Source organism: Antechinus flavipes, chromosome X (genome assembly GCF_016432865.1).
Source record: "Antechinus flavipes isolate AdamAnt ecotype Samford, QLD, Australia chromosome X, AdamAnt_v2, whole genome shotgun sequence".
NCBI lineage: Eukaryota > Metazoa > Chordata > Mammalia > Dasyuromorphia > Dasyuridae > Antechinus > Antechinus flavipes.
The window spans coordinates 31,935,192-31,949,294 of NC_067404.1; the positions used below are offsets into that span (position 1 = coordinate 31,935,192).

At 42.8% G+C, this 14,103-nt stretch overlaps 1 protein-coding gene across 1 annotated transcript in view; it reads right to left on the reverse strand.

Annotated features, from left to right (window-relative positions):
• VSIG1 (V-set and immunoglobulin domain containing 1) overlaps positions 1–13,320 on the reverse strand; it is a 34,994-nt gene extending 21,674 nt beyond the window's left edge. The window contains exons 1-2 of the mRNA XM_051968351.1: positions 13,200–13,320; positions 9,619–9,782 (exon numbers count right to left, since the gene is read on the reverse strand). Of these exons, the coding sequence (XP_051824311.1) occupies positions 9,619–9,782; positions 13,200–13,248 (213 nt within the window). The 5' untranslated portion in view covers positions 13,249–13,320. The remainder of the gene's footprint in view (positions 1–9,618; positions 9,783–13,199) is intronic.
• Between the last annotated feature and the right edge of the window lie 783 nt (positions 13,321–14,103).

Consider the following 14,103-nt stretch of genomic DNA (forward strand, 5'->3'; position numbering starts at 1 on the left):
GAAATAGCTTTTTTGTATTTGTTCCACTACTAGTACCTAACAAATGCTTGTCAGTTGACTGATTGAAATAGATTCCTCCCCACTCCCTTTTCCCGAGAGGTATATCATGTGAAAAAGAATAAAAAAGGAGGGGGAAGCATTTCAGTAAAACTAGTAAATATATGGACCTAATCTGATACCATATGTACTATTCCCCACTCATAGGTCCACTTGGGGCAGCAGGGTAGTGTTGCAGTGGACGGATCACTGGGCCTGAAATTAGGAAGACATAAGTTCCAATCTGGCCTTAGACACTTACTAGCTGGGTGACCCTAGGCAGGTCATTTCACTCTGTTTGTCTCAGTTTCCTCACATGTCAAATGAGCTGGAGAAAGAAATGGCAGATCACTCCAGTATCTCTGCCAAAGAAACCCCAAATGGGATCACAAAGACTCAGACATGACTGAAATGACTGAACAAAATGTCCCCTTTCTTGGAAAAAGTGGCAGCAATAGGATGTGTAATGGAGAAAACCACTGTGATTCTCTGCAGCTTCCAAGAATGAGGGACTGCTGGTCCTTTAGTATTCTGGAGCACTGTGGTCCATTGTGGGTACCATATCTCAAGAAGGACATTGGTAAGCTAGAGTAAGTCTAGAAGAAGGTAACTAGGATGGGAAAGGGCCTTGAATCTGTGCTATGTGACAATGAGTTGTAGGAACTGGTCGTGTTTAGCCTAGGAAAGAAAAGGCCAATGATGGTGGCACTCAAGGGCTGCCAGGAGGAGAGATTAGCCTTGTTCTTTTGGGCCTTGCGGGGGAAAAGGCAAGGAGTAAAAGTTGCAAAGAGGTCAATTTAAGCTTGAAGTCACAAAAAACCTTCCCCCCCTTGGGGGTTAGGGGCACTTGCGATCTGGAAAATCACCGAAACATTTTTTTGACCTTCCCTTTGTACTAGAGAAGAAATTTGAATTATTATGGTATTAAAAATAAAATATGTTGATATTATACAATTCTATCCATATATTTTATGTATTTCTGAGTTTCTAATTTTTTTGTGTTGCCTGCGGCTTCCTCGAAACTCCCCCAAATTCCCCTTTAATTTCTTATGCTAACGTGAGATCTATCAAAAACTGTATGGGGAAAGTTGCAATGTAGAAAGGATGACTGTAATTAGATCTGTTTCAGAGCATAATGGGCAGCTTGGAAGACCGCAAGCAGAGGCTGGATGACCCCATATTGAGTTATAATGAGGATTCCCAGGGAATGCTTAAATTCTGGTTTCAAAGAGATGGGAAGTCTAGATGCCCCCAATTAGATCTAGGCCCAAATGAAGAAAGGGAGATTTCCTGGGGAAGAACAGAACGGATTTGTTGTTTGCTTTTCTCTCTCCCCATATCCTTCTGTTCGGTCACGCCTAATCATCTGACAGGTATATTGGGCACAGATGGATAAGAACATTACAATCCATTTACTGGCGGGGTCAGATTGCCAACAATATCAGCTGGGACGGAGGACTGCGAACCTGGAGATAGTTGAAGAAAAGCTCTGAACCAAAGCAGCTGTCAGAACCCAGTCATATTCCTTTACAGAGAAGCCCTCAGGGCCTATTGACCTTATTTTGCACACTGTTATAACAGAGCTGGTTATCCATTTTCCAAACACATGATCGAACAATTCAATTTAATATAGATCGGATGCATAATGTGTGCTAGGTCCTGGCAATACAAAAAGCACAAATTCTCCAAGCTCTCTCAAAGAGCTTCTATTCTCCCATTACAACAGATCAGAATGAGGGAAAACAAAGAGACTACTAGAGGCAAATATATTAACAGTGATGAGACATGATAGCTGGTAGCAAAGGAGGAGCTGACAGAACTATTAAGCTGCCACAAGAAAAATCGAAGTACGATAGTCTGGGTCCATTATGGTAGAAGCAAACAATCCTCCGTGCCTCACAGAATCATGAAGTCTCAAGAATTAAAAAGAGCTTCAGAGGTCATTTATTACAACCCCTTTTCCCATTCCTCGTTTCCCTCTACGATGCTCTCGAAATAAGTGGTCATCTAACCTTTGAATATATACAATCTGGGGCAGCTAGGTAGTGTAGGCCCTGAGTTTAAACAAACAAACAAACAAACAAATAAATAAATAAATAAATGAAAGGCCTCAGACATTTACTAGCTAGCTCTGTGACCCTGGACAAGTCACTTAACCCCAACGACCTCAAAAAAGAGGAATATTTACAATTAGAGGGAATATTTACAATATTTACAATAATTACAATTATGACAATGCCTTCTCTCACAGGGCAGATACAACAATCAACATTAGAAAATTCTACTTTATCAATATAAGGTCTGATATCCCTGACCTTGTAACATATACTTACTACCCCTGATTGGATACATTTTAAGCCTCCACCACTGGGGCCAAGCAGAATAAATGAAATTCTCCCTCTATGGAACAATCTTTCATACGTGTGAAGGCCTTTGTCCCATTCTTCTTTGTTCTCCCTCCCTCTCTTCCCCTTCTCTTCTATAGCCTAAACACCCCTGGTTTCTTCACAGAACTTGGGGAGAGGAAGACCTGAGTTTCACTCTCGACCCAGGCACTTATTAGCGGTGTGACCCAGAACACATTTCTTAACTTCTTCTAGCCTCAGTTCCTTCATCTATAAAATGGGGATAATAATATCTATCTCAACAAAAATGAGATGAGATTGTAAAGCATTTTAAAATTTTAAATCTCTCTATATAAATGCTAACTATCATCATCATCATCATCATCATCATCATCATCATCATCATCATCTCCCCCTCCTACTTTGTAGAGGGGAAATAGTTGGTTGAATGGCAGGTGTTGTCTCCTGGAACAGGCTGCTTAAATCTGCCCTTCAAGGCTCAGAAGAGGAGATATTATACAGGATTGTGGAAACACAGAGATCAGGACCCTGAGCAGGGACAGGTCACAAGGGAAGTAAGTCTAGCTAGGAAACTACAGGAGTGGTCCCTGGGTCACTAGGGGTTGACACGAAGTCCCGGGGCACTCTGTAGACTGGGGAGCTGGAAAAAAGGAAGGAAAATGCAGGAGGGCAAAAGGTGGGGACTAATGAGAGATACTTTAGTCCAGCCAGAGACCGACCCTGCCTGGGGACAGGTATACAGGATTCATCTCCTCCCTTCCCAAATGATGAAGTGAGGGATTTTGGGGTGCAGGCGATTATTTCGTCTTACCTGAGAAGTCCAGCTACATCTTCCCCGAACATCTCTCGTATGCACCACTTTTAGACACTGACTGATTGCCTTTTCCTCCATACTCTGAATACTGAGGCATGGGTAGTGCTGCATTTGGGCAGAAATGGGCCAGTCGGAGAGTTGAATGCTCAACAGATATTGCCACAAAACCCAGAAGCCCCTTCATGCAGCCGCTTCAAAATGGCACCTTCCATGGCACTCCCACTGTTTATAGGGATGCCATTTTCACTTTCTACTCCCAAACCCACACCTATATACACTGCTCTGGGAATTGCCATTTGAAAAGGGTTAACTCCATTTCTTATGATCAATTTTTTTTAGCATGAGCTAATCTTTAAACGTCTTAAGAGTTTCGCTTCCAGTATTCTTTCCACTCTGCCCTACGCTCCTGCGTCCCAGAGAAGTTATAATCCAATGGGACCCGAGCCACAAATCTCCTCTGTAACAACTGGAACAAGAAGATCTCCAATAAGGTGGCGTTGGTCAGATCCCAAGTAGCCCATTCTCCTTTTGGACACAAATCTAAATGACTCCCAGGAACTTCTGCCCACTGCTTCTGGGATCAAACAGAAGAAGCCCAATCCCTCTACTTGACAACAGCCTTTCAAATACCTGTACAGAGATCTCTTGTCCTCTCTGAATTTTCTCTTCTCCAGACTAACCATTTCCAATTCATTCAATAGATTCTTTTTTTGCTGAAACAATTGCGGTTAAGTGACTTGCCCAGGCTCGCACAGCTAGTAAGCGTTAAGAGTCTGAGACCAGATTTGAACTCAGCTCCTCCTGACTTCAGGGTTGGTGCTCTATCCACTGCACCACCTAGCTGTCCTATTCAATAGATCTTTCTATGTTTTGTTCCTACAATACAGCTTTATTCTCCCTTTTACCTTCAGCACAGATTGTTCCAAGCAAGAAATAAATTTGTTATCTGTTAAATCCCCTTTTGACTAATGCCGATTACCTAATAACAACAACACGGATATTTCTTGCACTGGTAGTCCTTCCGCGTGGTGAGCTCATGAGTTCACTCATCACCTACTTGGCCATTATCTCTCATGACCCACAGGGTTTTGGGAGTTGGCTGAACAAGGAAGAAAGAAGAGTACTAGACTTGGATATAAGAAGATCTGAGTTCAAATACACTCCAGACATTTACAAGCTGTGTGATTCTGAGCAAAACACTCAACCTCTCTCAATCTCAGTTTCTTCATCTGTAACGTGAAGGGGTCAAACTCAATAGCCTTTAAGTGTCCTTCTAGCTGTAAATCTAAGATTCCATAACCCTAGCAGTTGAGTTCACAGTGGAGCTAGAAGGGAAAGGATCCCTAGTCTGAAAACCTCCTGAGCCTAGAGAAAAATACAGTGGAGTCTTGAATTGGTAATAAAATCACCCCGAAAGCATTCTGCTTCAGGGCTGAATTGTTTTGCTTATTGAATGAAATCAAAGACAGCAAAGCGCTTTGAAAACCTTAGCATAAATGCCAGGTCATTTTGCTTGATTCATCTTCAATGAGATAGCTCATTGAGCTTAAACAAACCCGACTCTCGCTAACCAAGGTGTCACAGCCATGCTTTTTCATCTTAGAAGAGATGGCCACCAGTTCCTTCCCAATCAAACCATGGACTAGTCATCTCAAATTCAGACCACAGGTTGGTTTTTCATTTCGAGTACCGATGTTACAGTTGAAGATCGATTTCTCTTCCTAAAGACTGGCAAGCCCCATTCCATCTTGCTCTGAACCAAGGGATAAAGGTCTGCGCACTCTACATTTAGGGGCTGGTGGAAGGGGGAAGAGAAGATCCTTGCCCTAAGGGATGGCAGCTGGGAGGGGGATTCTTTTCCCTAGGGAAAAGACCTCTTCCTCTCCCCAAAATGCCCAAGGTGTGCCGTTAGTGGGGTGGGATTGCCCAGTATTCAGCTCTCTTCTCTCATGAAGGGGTCACGGTGACATATTCTGTGAATGTTTTGTATCTCTGACCTTCTAAGAAGGGAAGACTGCATCAAGGCAGTCAATGACTGATTTTTAAATATTCAAACGGCACTCCCAGGGAAAGTTCATAGAAATGCCCAACTTTCTTCCCAGCTTTCAACAGTATTTTCAACACCCCGACTGCCTTCCCCTTTTCTCATTTACTGTTCTATTCTAGTTCCCTTGCTGTACCAATTACATATAATATTTTCTCCTTGCATCATGGGATCATAATTTCAGAGCTGGAGGCCTTCTAGTCCAGAACCCTAATTCTACAGATGAGGCAACTGAGGCTCAGAGAAGCAAGTGACTCTCCAAGGCCAAGCTAGTAACAGCACAACTGGGATCTGACTTCAAATCCAGTATGCTTTCCCCTCTGCCCTATTCTCTCTCTGTGTGAACTAAAGGACCTTCCCTATCTTTGTCGGGTTCAGTGGTGGGTAGCATGGCAGCCTTGAGGAGAACCAGGGTCAAAGTTCAGAAGGTCAGCAGCCATGCAGGGCTCAAGGCAACATGCCGCAGGGAGGGGGTTCGAAGGCAGCCACATCCAAATACAGCTTTTTCTAAATGCCCACATTGTCAATCCAGAATAGACCACACTGAGCTCACTTAGGAAATAACATTATGTTTTAGAGATAAAATTGGACATTTTGAGGAGAGGGAGGGAAGAAGGGGTAGGATTTCAGAAACATCTCATCCCTCTCGTATTCTGGGAAATTCTATTGTCTTCTTATTATCGTAAGATTGTAAAATCACTAATCTCTGTAGGGAATATGGGGCAACACTAGGTTAGCAGGGAGCCTGATTAACTGGCTAGAGATAGTTACTGGACAGGGGATTTCACGGATAGAAGATAGAGGAAACTCCCTTTACCAATGCAAGTTGCCACCTGCTCTGTAGCTGACAGTCTTAGAAAGTTGCCTGGGGCACTGAGAGGTTAAGTGACCTACCCAGGGTCACATATGTAACTAGTACATCGGACTCCCTCTCCTCCATGAACTGGATAGTTGCAAAATAGAAAAACTGGATAAAACCACATTTCTACATCAGAGAAATGATTCATGAGCCCTTCAACCCTGGCTTTAGCAGCAAGGGGGTTCTATTTATAAGAGAACTTGCTTTTTCCACTCCAGGAAATGCTGTTTAGAGTCAAACACTTCCTGGAAGAATAGCCATCTTTGTTCTAATGGGTGGTTCTTTGGGAGGGGAGGGAGGAAAGACACATGTGGGAAGTGCTGGCTGTACAAAAACAAAAGGTAACAATAAAAACGTGGCCAAAAATCTTTCTCACAGTAGAGGGTTCTTTTTTTTGGAAATGAATAAACTGCCAACTCAGAAAGTTTTTCAAAATTAAAAAAAAGACAAAAGTGTGAGATGGGAAGTTCCCACGTTCACTTTCACACTTAGCTGAGCAGTCCTTCGGTCACAATGAACATCTGGAACCCAATGTAAACAAAGACTAAGTCTGTAAAATGTTACATAAGGTGTCCCAAAAGTTTTTGTACAAAACTGCACTGACTTTGGTGCCATCCTGTATGTATGGAAAATCCAGCAGACCATTTATAGAAATGTCTCAGCCCCTGGGGACTGTATCATGGCATTTACAATGTTTAACACACTGATCAATTATCAAATCCTAGTGCGAGATCGTTCGCTCTTCTCAGGGATGTGGGAAAGGAGAAAGAACTACAACGACCTCCGGTCTCAGGAGGCTGGGGAAGCTGGGGAAATAAGAAAATGAACAGTCATAAAAATACAAGTGGTGTAAAGCAGGGCGGGCAGGCAGGCAGGCAGGCCAAGGAGCAGGCTAGGTTGGCGAGGACACAGACAGGATGGACAAAGCCCGGCCTTAGGTGACAGAAGGGCCTGGCTACTCAGTGAAAGCTTCCCAGGGCTCTGAGGAGGAGCATTCCAGAGGCTGACGCAAGGGAGAGTTGGTCAGTTAAGCAATCTGGGCACACGGGGACAGCAGTAGGGGGTACTGCAGGATGGGCAAGATGGCCAGAGAGTTCTTGGGCCAGAATTCTGAGGTAAAGGGTGAACGAGAAGTGTTTAGGGATAGAACTGGGTGGCTTGAGAGCAGGGTTGGTCGGGTTGCTTGCATCAGATTGCACAGGGCCCTGAATACTGGAGGAAAAAGTCAGACTTTATCTTGTCCGTGATTTTTGATGAGAGGGCTAGAGGATGGGGGTAGGATTTGAGTCTGTGCTTCCATTGATATAGGGAACTTCTCATCTGAAGTACCTCCCTAAGGGCAGCTAGGTGGCGCTGCAGTGGATAGAGCATTGGCCCTGGAGTCAGGAAGACTTGAGTTCAAAAACTGCCTCAAATATTTAATACTTCCTGCCTGTGTTTCTCTGGGCAAGTCATTTAACCCCACTTGCCTTCTTAAAAAGAGAGAGAGAGAGAGAGAGAGAGAGAGAGAGAGAGAGAGAGAGAGAGAGAGAAAGGAGAATCTCCTTCTATCACTAAGCTCAGCATCTTATTTTTGTAACTTAAAGATTGGACTGGAGGATCCTGAGAAGACACTTGCTCAGGTCATGTGACCAACATGTGTTGAAGATGGGCCTTTATGGTTTTGAGATCATCCTGCTATCCATTACACCATCTTGCCTCTTTATGCTTCGAAATTATCGGGGTTGGGGAGGGGGGCTGTTTGTTAGCAACTATGTGGTGTGGATCTATCAGGTAATGATGCCTCAAGAAGTACAGACAGATCCCAATCAACAATATGGGGAATCTTGCAAGGGGCAATAGGGAGCCACAGAAGACATTTGAGCAAGGTAGTGACATGGTTAGACCTGAGGCAAAAGAATCTTATTGTGGTATCCATGTGGAGGATGGATTGGAAAGAGGCCAGGAAGATCAGTTAAGAGGCTAGTGACTGAGAGAGACAATGAGGGCAATCGAGGGTGGTTGTAGTGGAAGTGAAAAAAAGGTAAGTGTAAGATAATGAAGTATCATCAACTAGCTTCTTTTCCTCTTTATTGAATTGCTCTCTAATCATTTCCTGCATATAAAACTTTTTTTCCAGCCTCTTACACCAATGCTGGTTGCAATTTATAGTCTTATATGTCTGGGGTCTGAGAGGTTACATGACTTGCCCAGGGTCATACAACCAAGATACATCAGAAACTGGACTTGAACCTAGTTAACCCTGACTTTGAAGGCAGCTCCCCACCCACTATTACATGCAAGTTTTGTCTTTCTCAGTTCTAAACTCCCAGTGACCAGGACCTATGTTGTTTCTTTAACTCCCTGATCCTGAGCGCAGCGCTAGGCCCAGAGAAAGTACTCAACAAATACTTGTTGATAGATGGCATGCAAATCTTAAAGGGGAAATTGCTAGCTGATCTGGTTTCTCAGCCTTCAGTGTGGCTAGGAGGGGCCTTTCCTCAGATCTCCATCTTGGCAGTAGCCATGACTTTGGACACCCTTACCCCCAGACTGTGGGGAGGGAATGGGCTCTGATGCTCCTATTTGGGACATTGCCTCTACTGTCCTGAGAATCCCTGAGGCCGGGGTCTGCCTCTTGCCTCAACTTTGTATCTCCCTAGAGACAGGGTCCAGTAAAGAAATGTTTGTCAAAAAGAAATGTTTGTCAAATGACTGTGGGACTCTTTGCCATAGGAGGAAGACCAAAAATTAAAGGAGATTTTAGTAAGCCAAAGATGTATTTCCTAAACCAGGAGTCTCCAAAGTTGGGGAAGACATGCCATGATGGCAGGGGGACTATGGGATGATCTCAAGAAGTGTGGGATCAGTTAGTGGGAGGGTGGGAAAATGGATCCTATCCCACATTCTCTACAGTTCTTAACCAAGGGGCTAGTCTTCAACACAACCACATCTATCCCTCACCCATGGGGATCCAGCTTTCCTCTCCCTCTACCATCAGTCCCTCCAGATTGTTATAGATTAATCATCTGGCACCAAGAACAGCAACTGCGCTGGTACTGTTAGGAAAATCCCACCCCCAGCCCAGCATCCCCAACCCCTGCCCCTTTCACTTCAAGGCCAGGGCAGTGACTGCTGAATAAGAGCAGTCATTTGTCCTCCTTTTTTGTTTTAGCCGACATATACTGGATCGCACAATAATACCTGAATTTACTTGATCAATGTATATTTCTTGCCAGTGCGCACTCCAAAAACGTTTTACCGATGGGCTACACAACCAAGCAACTGCCTCATCTACTTGTGGGTATGATAAGCCCGCCTAGTTACCCAGATCCTAATAAAGGTGAAACCATTTGCAAGTGAAGATATGTGCTGACACAATGCTCTTAAACTAAACAGTCCACACAGTTGTTTCTCTAATTCAGCCTTTGGCTCCTGCTCTCAGAGAAACCAAGCCCACTAAGCACAAACTCTAAGCCAAACCTACTGAACTGTACCAGTCTTGGAATATAGTCCTTACCGAGATTATATTGAATTTCTTGATGTGGTAGAAGGACCACTGGATGGTAAACTGGCTCGTAGAGGGGGCGGTACTGGTGTATGTGCAGAGCAGAGTGGCGTCCATCCCAGCCGTCACGTTCACCATCTTCACTGGGATGGTCACCTCCACAGAGGTGACAGAGCCTGAAAGGGTAATGACACCAGTTATGACACCTTGCTTCCAGTCTATGGAGTACAATCACTTACATTCTCTTATTTAATGAAGCCAAGGAGATAAGGGGAAGTTAGAGTTCAACTCATTGCTGGTAAGTCATTTTTCAGTCATGTCAGTCTCTTCATGATCCCGTTTGGGGTTTTCTTGGCAAAGATATTGGAGTGGTTGGCCATTTCCTTTTTTTGCTTATTTTACAGATGAGGAAACTGAGCCAAACAGGGTGAAGTGACTTTCCCTGGGTCACACAGCTAGTAAGTATCTAGGGCCACATTTGAACTCGGGACAATGAGTCTTTCTGACTCAAGGTCTAGCACTCTATCCACTGCATCGCCCTCTAGCTACCCCCCAGAGTTCAATTCAGTCAAGGTTTATATTGGATTCTAGATGAAAAGCTAGAAAAGACATCACAGTCCATCTAATCCAGTGGTATTAAACTTAAATAAAAATGGGGACCCCTAAACTGTATATAAGAATCTCGGTGGAACCCATATTGACTTAGTTTTGTATTTTTGTTTATATTGTTAAATATTTCCCAATAACATTTTAACGTAGCTACACCTGGAAGTGTTGGGGGCCACTTGAAGGTTTCAACATATTTGGTCAAATCCAGCCTTCTCATTGTTGAGAGGAATAAGATGGAGCTAATAGAGGGGAAGTGGCAGAACTGGGATCCAAAAGTAGACCCTCTGACGAGATTCATCACTCTTTACATGATGCCAGTGATTTTCAAGTGAGAAAGACTAAAGGATTTTCTTGGTTTTAGAGGGCATGAGGATCCATGGTGCACAATCATTAGTTTACTTGGAAATACCATCTGGCTGTGACTACTTGTCTCTTAGAATTCCCCTTTATAACTTATTATGTGTTGGATACTGAAATAGTGACTTAGGGAATAATCAGAGAGCTCAAGTCCAGTAGCTTACTTTTTGTGGGATAAGGATAAAGGAAAAGACTATTCTTACACTTGGACTCTTAGCTGCCAAATCCAAAGGCCTTTTCTCAATCCTCATTTTCCTGGATGTCTCGGTGGTCCTTGACATATTATCATCCCTTTCTCTTTAATGCTCTCTTCCTTCTACACTTCTGCAATATTTCTCTGTCTCTATATCTGTCTCTGTTTCTATATCTGTCCCTCTCTTTTTCTCCTAGTTTTCCTCTTATTTATCTGATACTCCTTCTCGTCTAACCTTCTCTGTGTCCTCTTCTCTTTTCCCTCTATACCACTTCACTTGGTGATCACATCAGCTCCCATGGATTTAATTCCCATCTCTGTTGATGATTCTGAAATTTATCAACCATATCCCAAACTCTCTGCTGACCTCTAATCTTACATCTCCAACAGCCTTTCAGATACCTCGAATTCACTCTCCAATCTTAAACTCAATGTGTCCAAAACAGAACTCACCATCTTTCCTCCTGAGCCCTAAACCCCATTTCCTGTTATTGTAGAGGGAACCGCCATCCTCCCAGTTTTTCAGGCTCACAACCCAAGAGTCATTCTAGTCTCTCCCCTCTCCAGTCCATTCTCCATTCAAATCATTGAAAGTGATTTTCTCCTGGTCATCTTCAGCAATGAGATGAACCAAATCAGTTCCAATGGAGCAGTAATGAACTGAACCAGCTACGCCCAGTGAAAGAACTCTGGGAGACGACTAAGAACCATTACATTGAATTCCCAATCCCTATATTTTTGCCGCCTGCATTTTGGATTTCTTTCACAGGCTAATTATAGAATATTTCAGAGTCCGATTCTTTTTGTACGGCAAAATAACGGTTTGGTCATATATACTTATTATGTATCTAATTTATATTTTAATATATTTAACATCTACTGGTCATCCTGCCATGTAGGGGAGGGGGTGGGGGAAGGAGGGGAAAAATTGGAACAAAATGTTTTGCAATTGTCAATGCTGTAAAATTACCCATATATATAACTTGTAAATAAAAAGCTATTAAAAAAAAAAAAAAGAAAGTGATTTTCCTAAAGTGTAAGTCTAATCATGTCACCCCTACTACTCAATAAACTCCATCGGCTCCCTATTGTCTTCAGAAGCAAATACAAAATGCTCTGTTTGGCATTCAAGGTCTTTTATTGCCCACTCCCTCCTGTTTTTCCAGTCTTATTACACCTTCCTCCCCCACACATACTTTTCAATCCAGTACCAGCCACTTCTTAGCTATTCCACAAATGAGACCCCTCCGTTTCTCTCGCTCTGGCCATTCTCTCTAACTGTCCCCCATTCCTGGAGCTCTCTCCCTTTTCTGCTCCAACCATTGACTTTCCTGCTTGCCTTTGAGTCCCAACTGAAAACCCACCTTGTAGGAAGCCTTCTCTCTTATATTTATATATAATATAATATTTATATATATATATATACATATATATATATATATATGGTGATATGGGATATGGTGGATAAATTTCAGAATCATCAACAGAGATGGGAATTAAATCCATGGGAGCTGATGTGATCACTAAGTGAAGTGGTATAGAGGGAAAAGAGAAGAGGACACAGAGAAGGTTAGATGAGAAGGAGTGTCAGATAGATAAGAGGAAAACTAGGAGAAAAAGAGAGGGACAGATACAGAAACAGAGACAGATATAGAGACAGAGAAATATTGCAGAAGTGTAGAAGGAAGAGAGCATTACAGAGAAAGGGATGATAATATGTCAATTATATATATATATATTATAATATAATAATTTCATATTATATATATATAATGAACTATATTACATATAAATATATTAAATACATGTCAATTAATGTACACATCTATGGATATAAGTGAAATCCCATTATTTTATGAATTTCAAAACTCCCTTCTGAGAAGGGGTCACTAGCTTTGGAACATCACCAAATGGGTCCATATAGCACAATTGTTAAGAATTCTGTCCTACAAAAGCAGCTACACCCAAAGAAAGAACACTGGGAAACGAATGTGAACTATCTGCATTTTTGTTTTTCTTCCCGGGTTATTTATACCTTCTGAATCCAATTCTCCCTATGCAACAAGAGAACTGTTCGGTTCTGCAAACATATATTGTATCTAGGATATACTGCAACTTATCCAACATATAAAGGACTGCTTGCCATCTAGGGGAGGGGGTGGAGGGAGGGAGGGAAAAAAAATTGGAACAGAAACGAGTGTCAATATAAAGTAATTATTAAATAAAAATTAAAAAAAAAAAAAAAAGAATTCTGTCCTAGAGGATTGCCTGGGGACCACTGAAAGGGACCTGAGACAGGATTGGAGTCCTGTGTCTTCTTGCCTCCTAGGCCTGTTGGGAAGTCTTTAGGGCCATGCTGCCTTTTAGCCCAATCCCTTTTCTAATCAGCTTCAGAGTATTGTGGCTTGGGAGTAGAGCAGTTTCTTGGACTCACCTAGAAGGCCCACCATGAAGAGAATCATCCTTGAAACCACGAAAATCATCTTGGTAGAGGGGAGTCTGGCAATCGGGGCTGCCTGCTGCCTGCCGCCTACTCTGGACTGAACCTCAACTTGACTTTTCTTTTTCCTCACTGAGTCTTTGTTGTTCTTATCTCATGACCATCACCAAGTCAATACGCCTCTAAGCACTCATTTTTCTTCTTTATCGGTTCAGACCTTTCCCAGAGTAGGTCTAGGTTCTCCGAAACCTTTGTCATGGGGTATGTGTATACTTGGTACGTTTGTTAGTGTGTTAATGATAAACCCTTGTGGGACCGGAAAACCTTAAAGTGTTGTTAAGAGTTTCTCAGGAGTTTCTGCATATATGTTGTTGTAGCTTTAATCCCAAAAGCTCTTCTTGGAAAGAGGCTAAAAGCTGGGGGAAAGTTGGCAGGCCAAATGTGGCAGCTTTGAATATTTAGATCAAAGTCTGAAGTTTATTCTCTGGGGTGGTTGAATGGGAATCCAAATTTCTGCATGGAACAGAGGAAAGAGAACTCAGAACCGGCTTCAAAACCCACCTCCCACTAATTGTGTGACTTTGGGCAAGTCAGTCACCTGATCTCTATGAACTTTAGTTCCCTCCTTTGTAAAATAATGATGTAGGGAACCATATGAAGCTATCCATAACCAAAATGACATGAAAAATAAGTTCAATCCTTCTGTAGTCTTCTTTTAATCCTTCAAGGGATCAGCCCAGTATTAAACACAGCATCTGGGCATAGCAGATGCTCAATAAATGCTGATTGATTAGGCACCTCAGCACCTGGCAGGAGATCCAGGAAAGCCCAGACCTTCAGTTCAGGTGCTACTGGTCAAGTTGAGCTTAGGGAGTGGGCCAGTTTAACTGCTATAGAA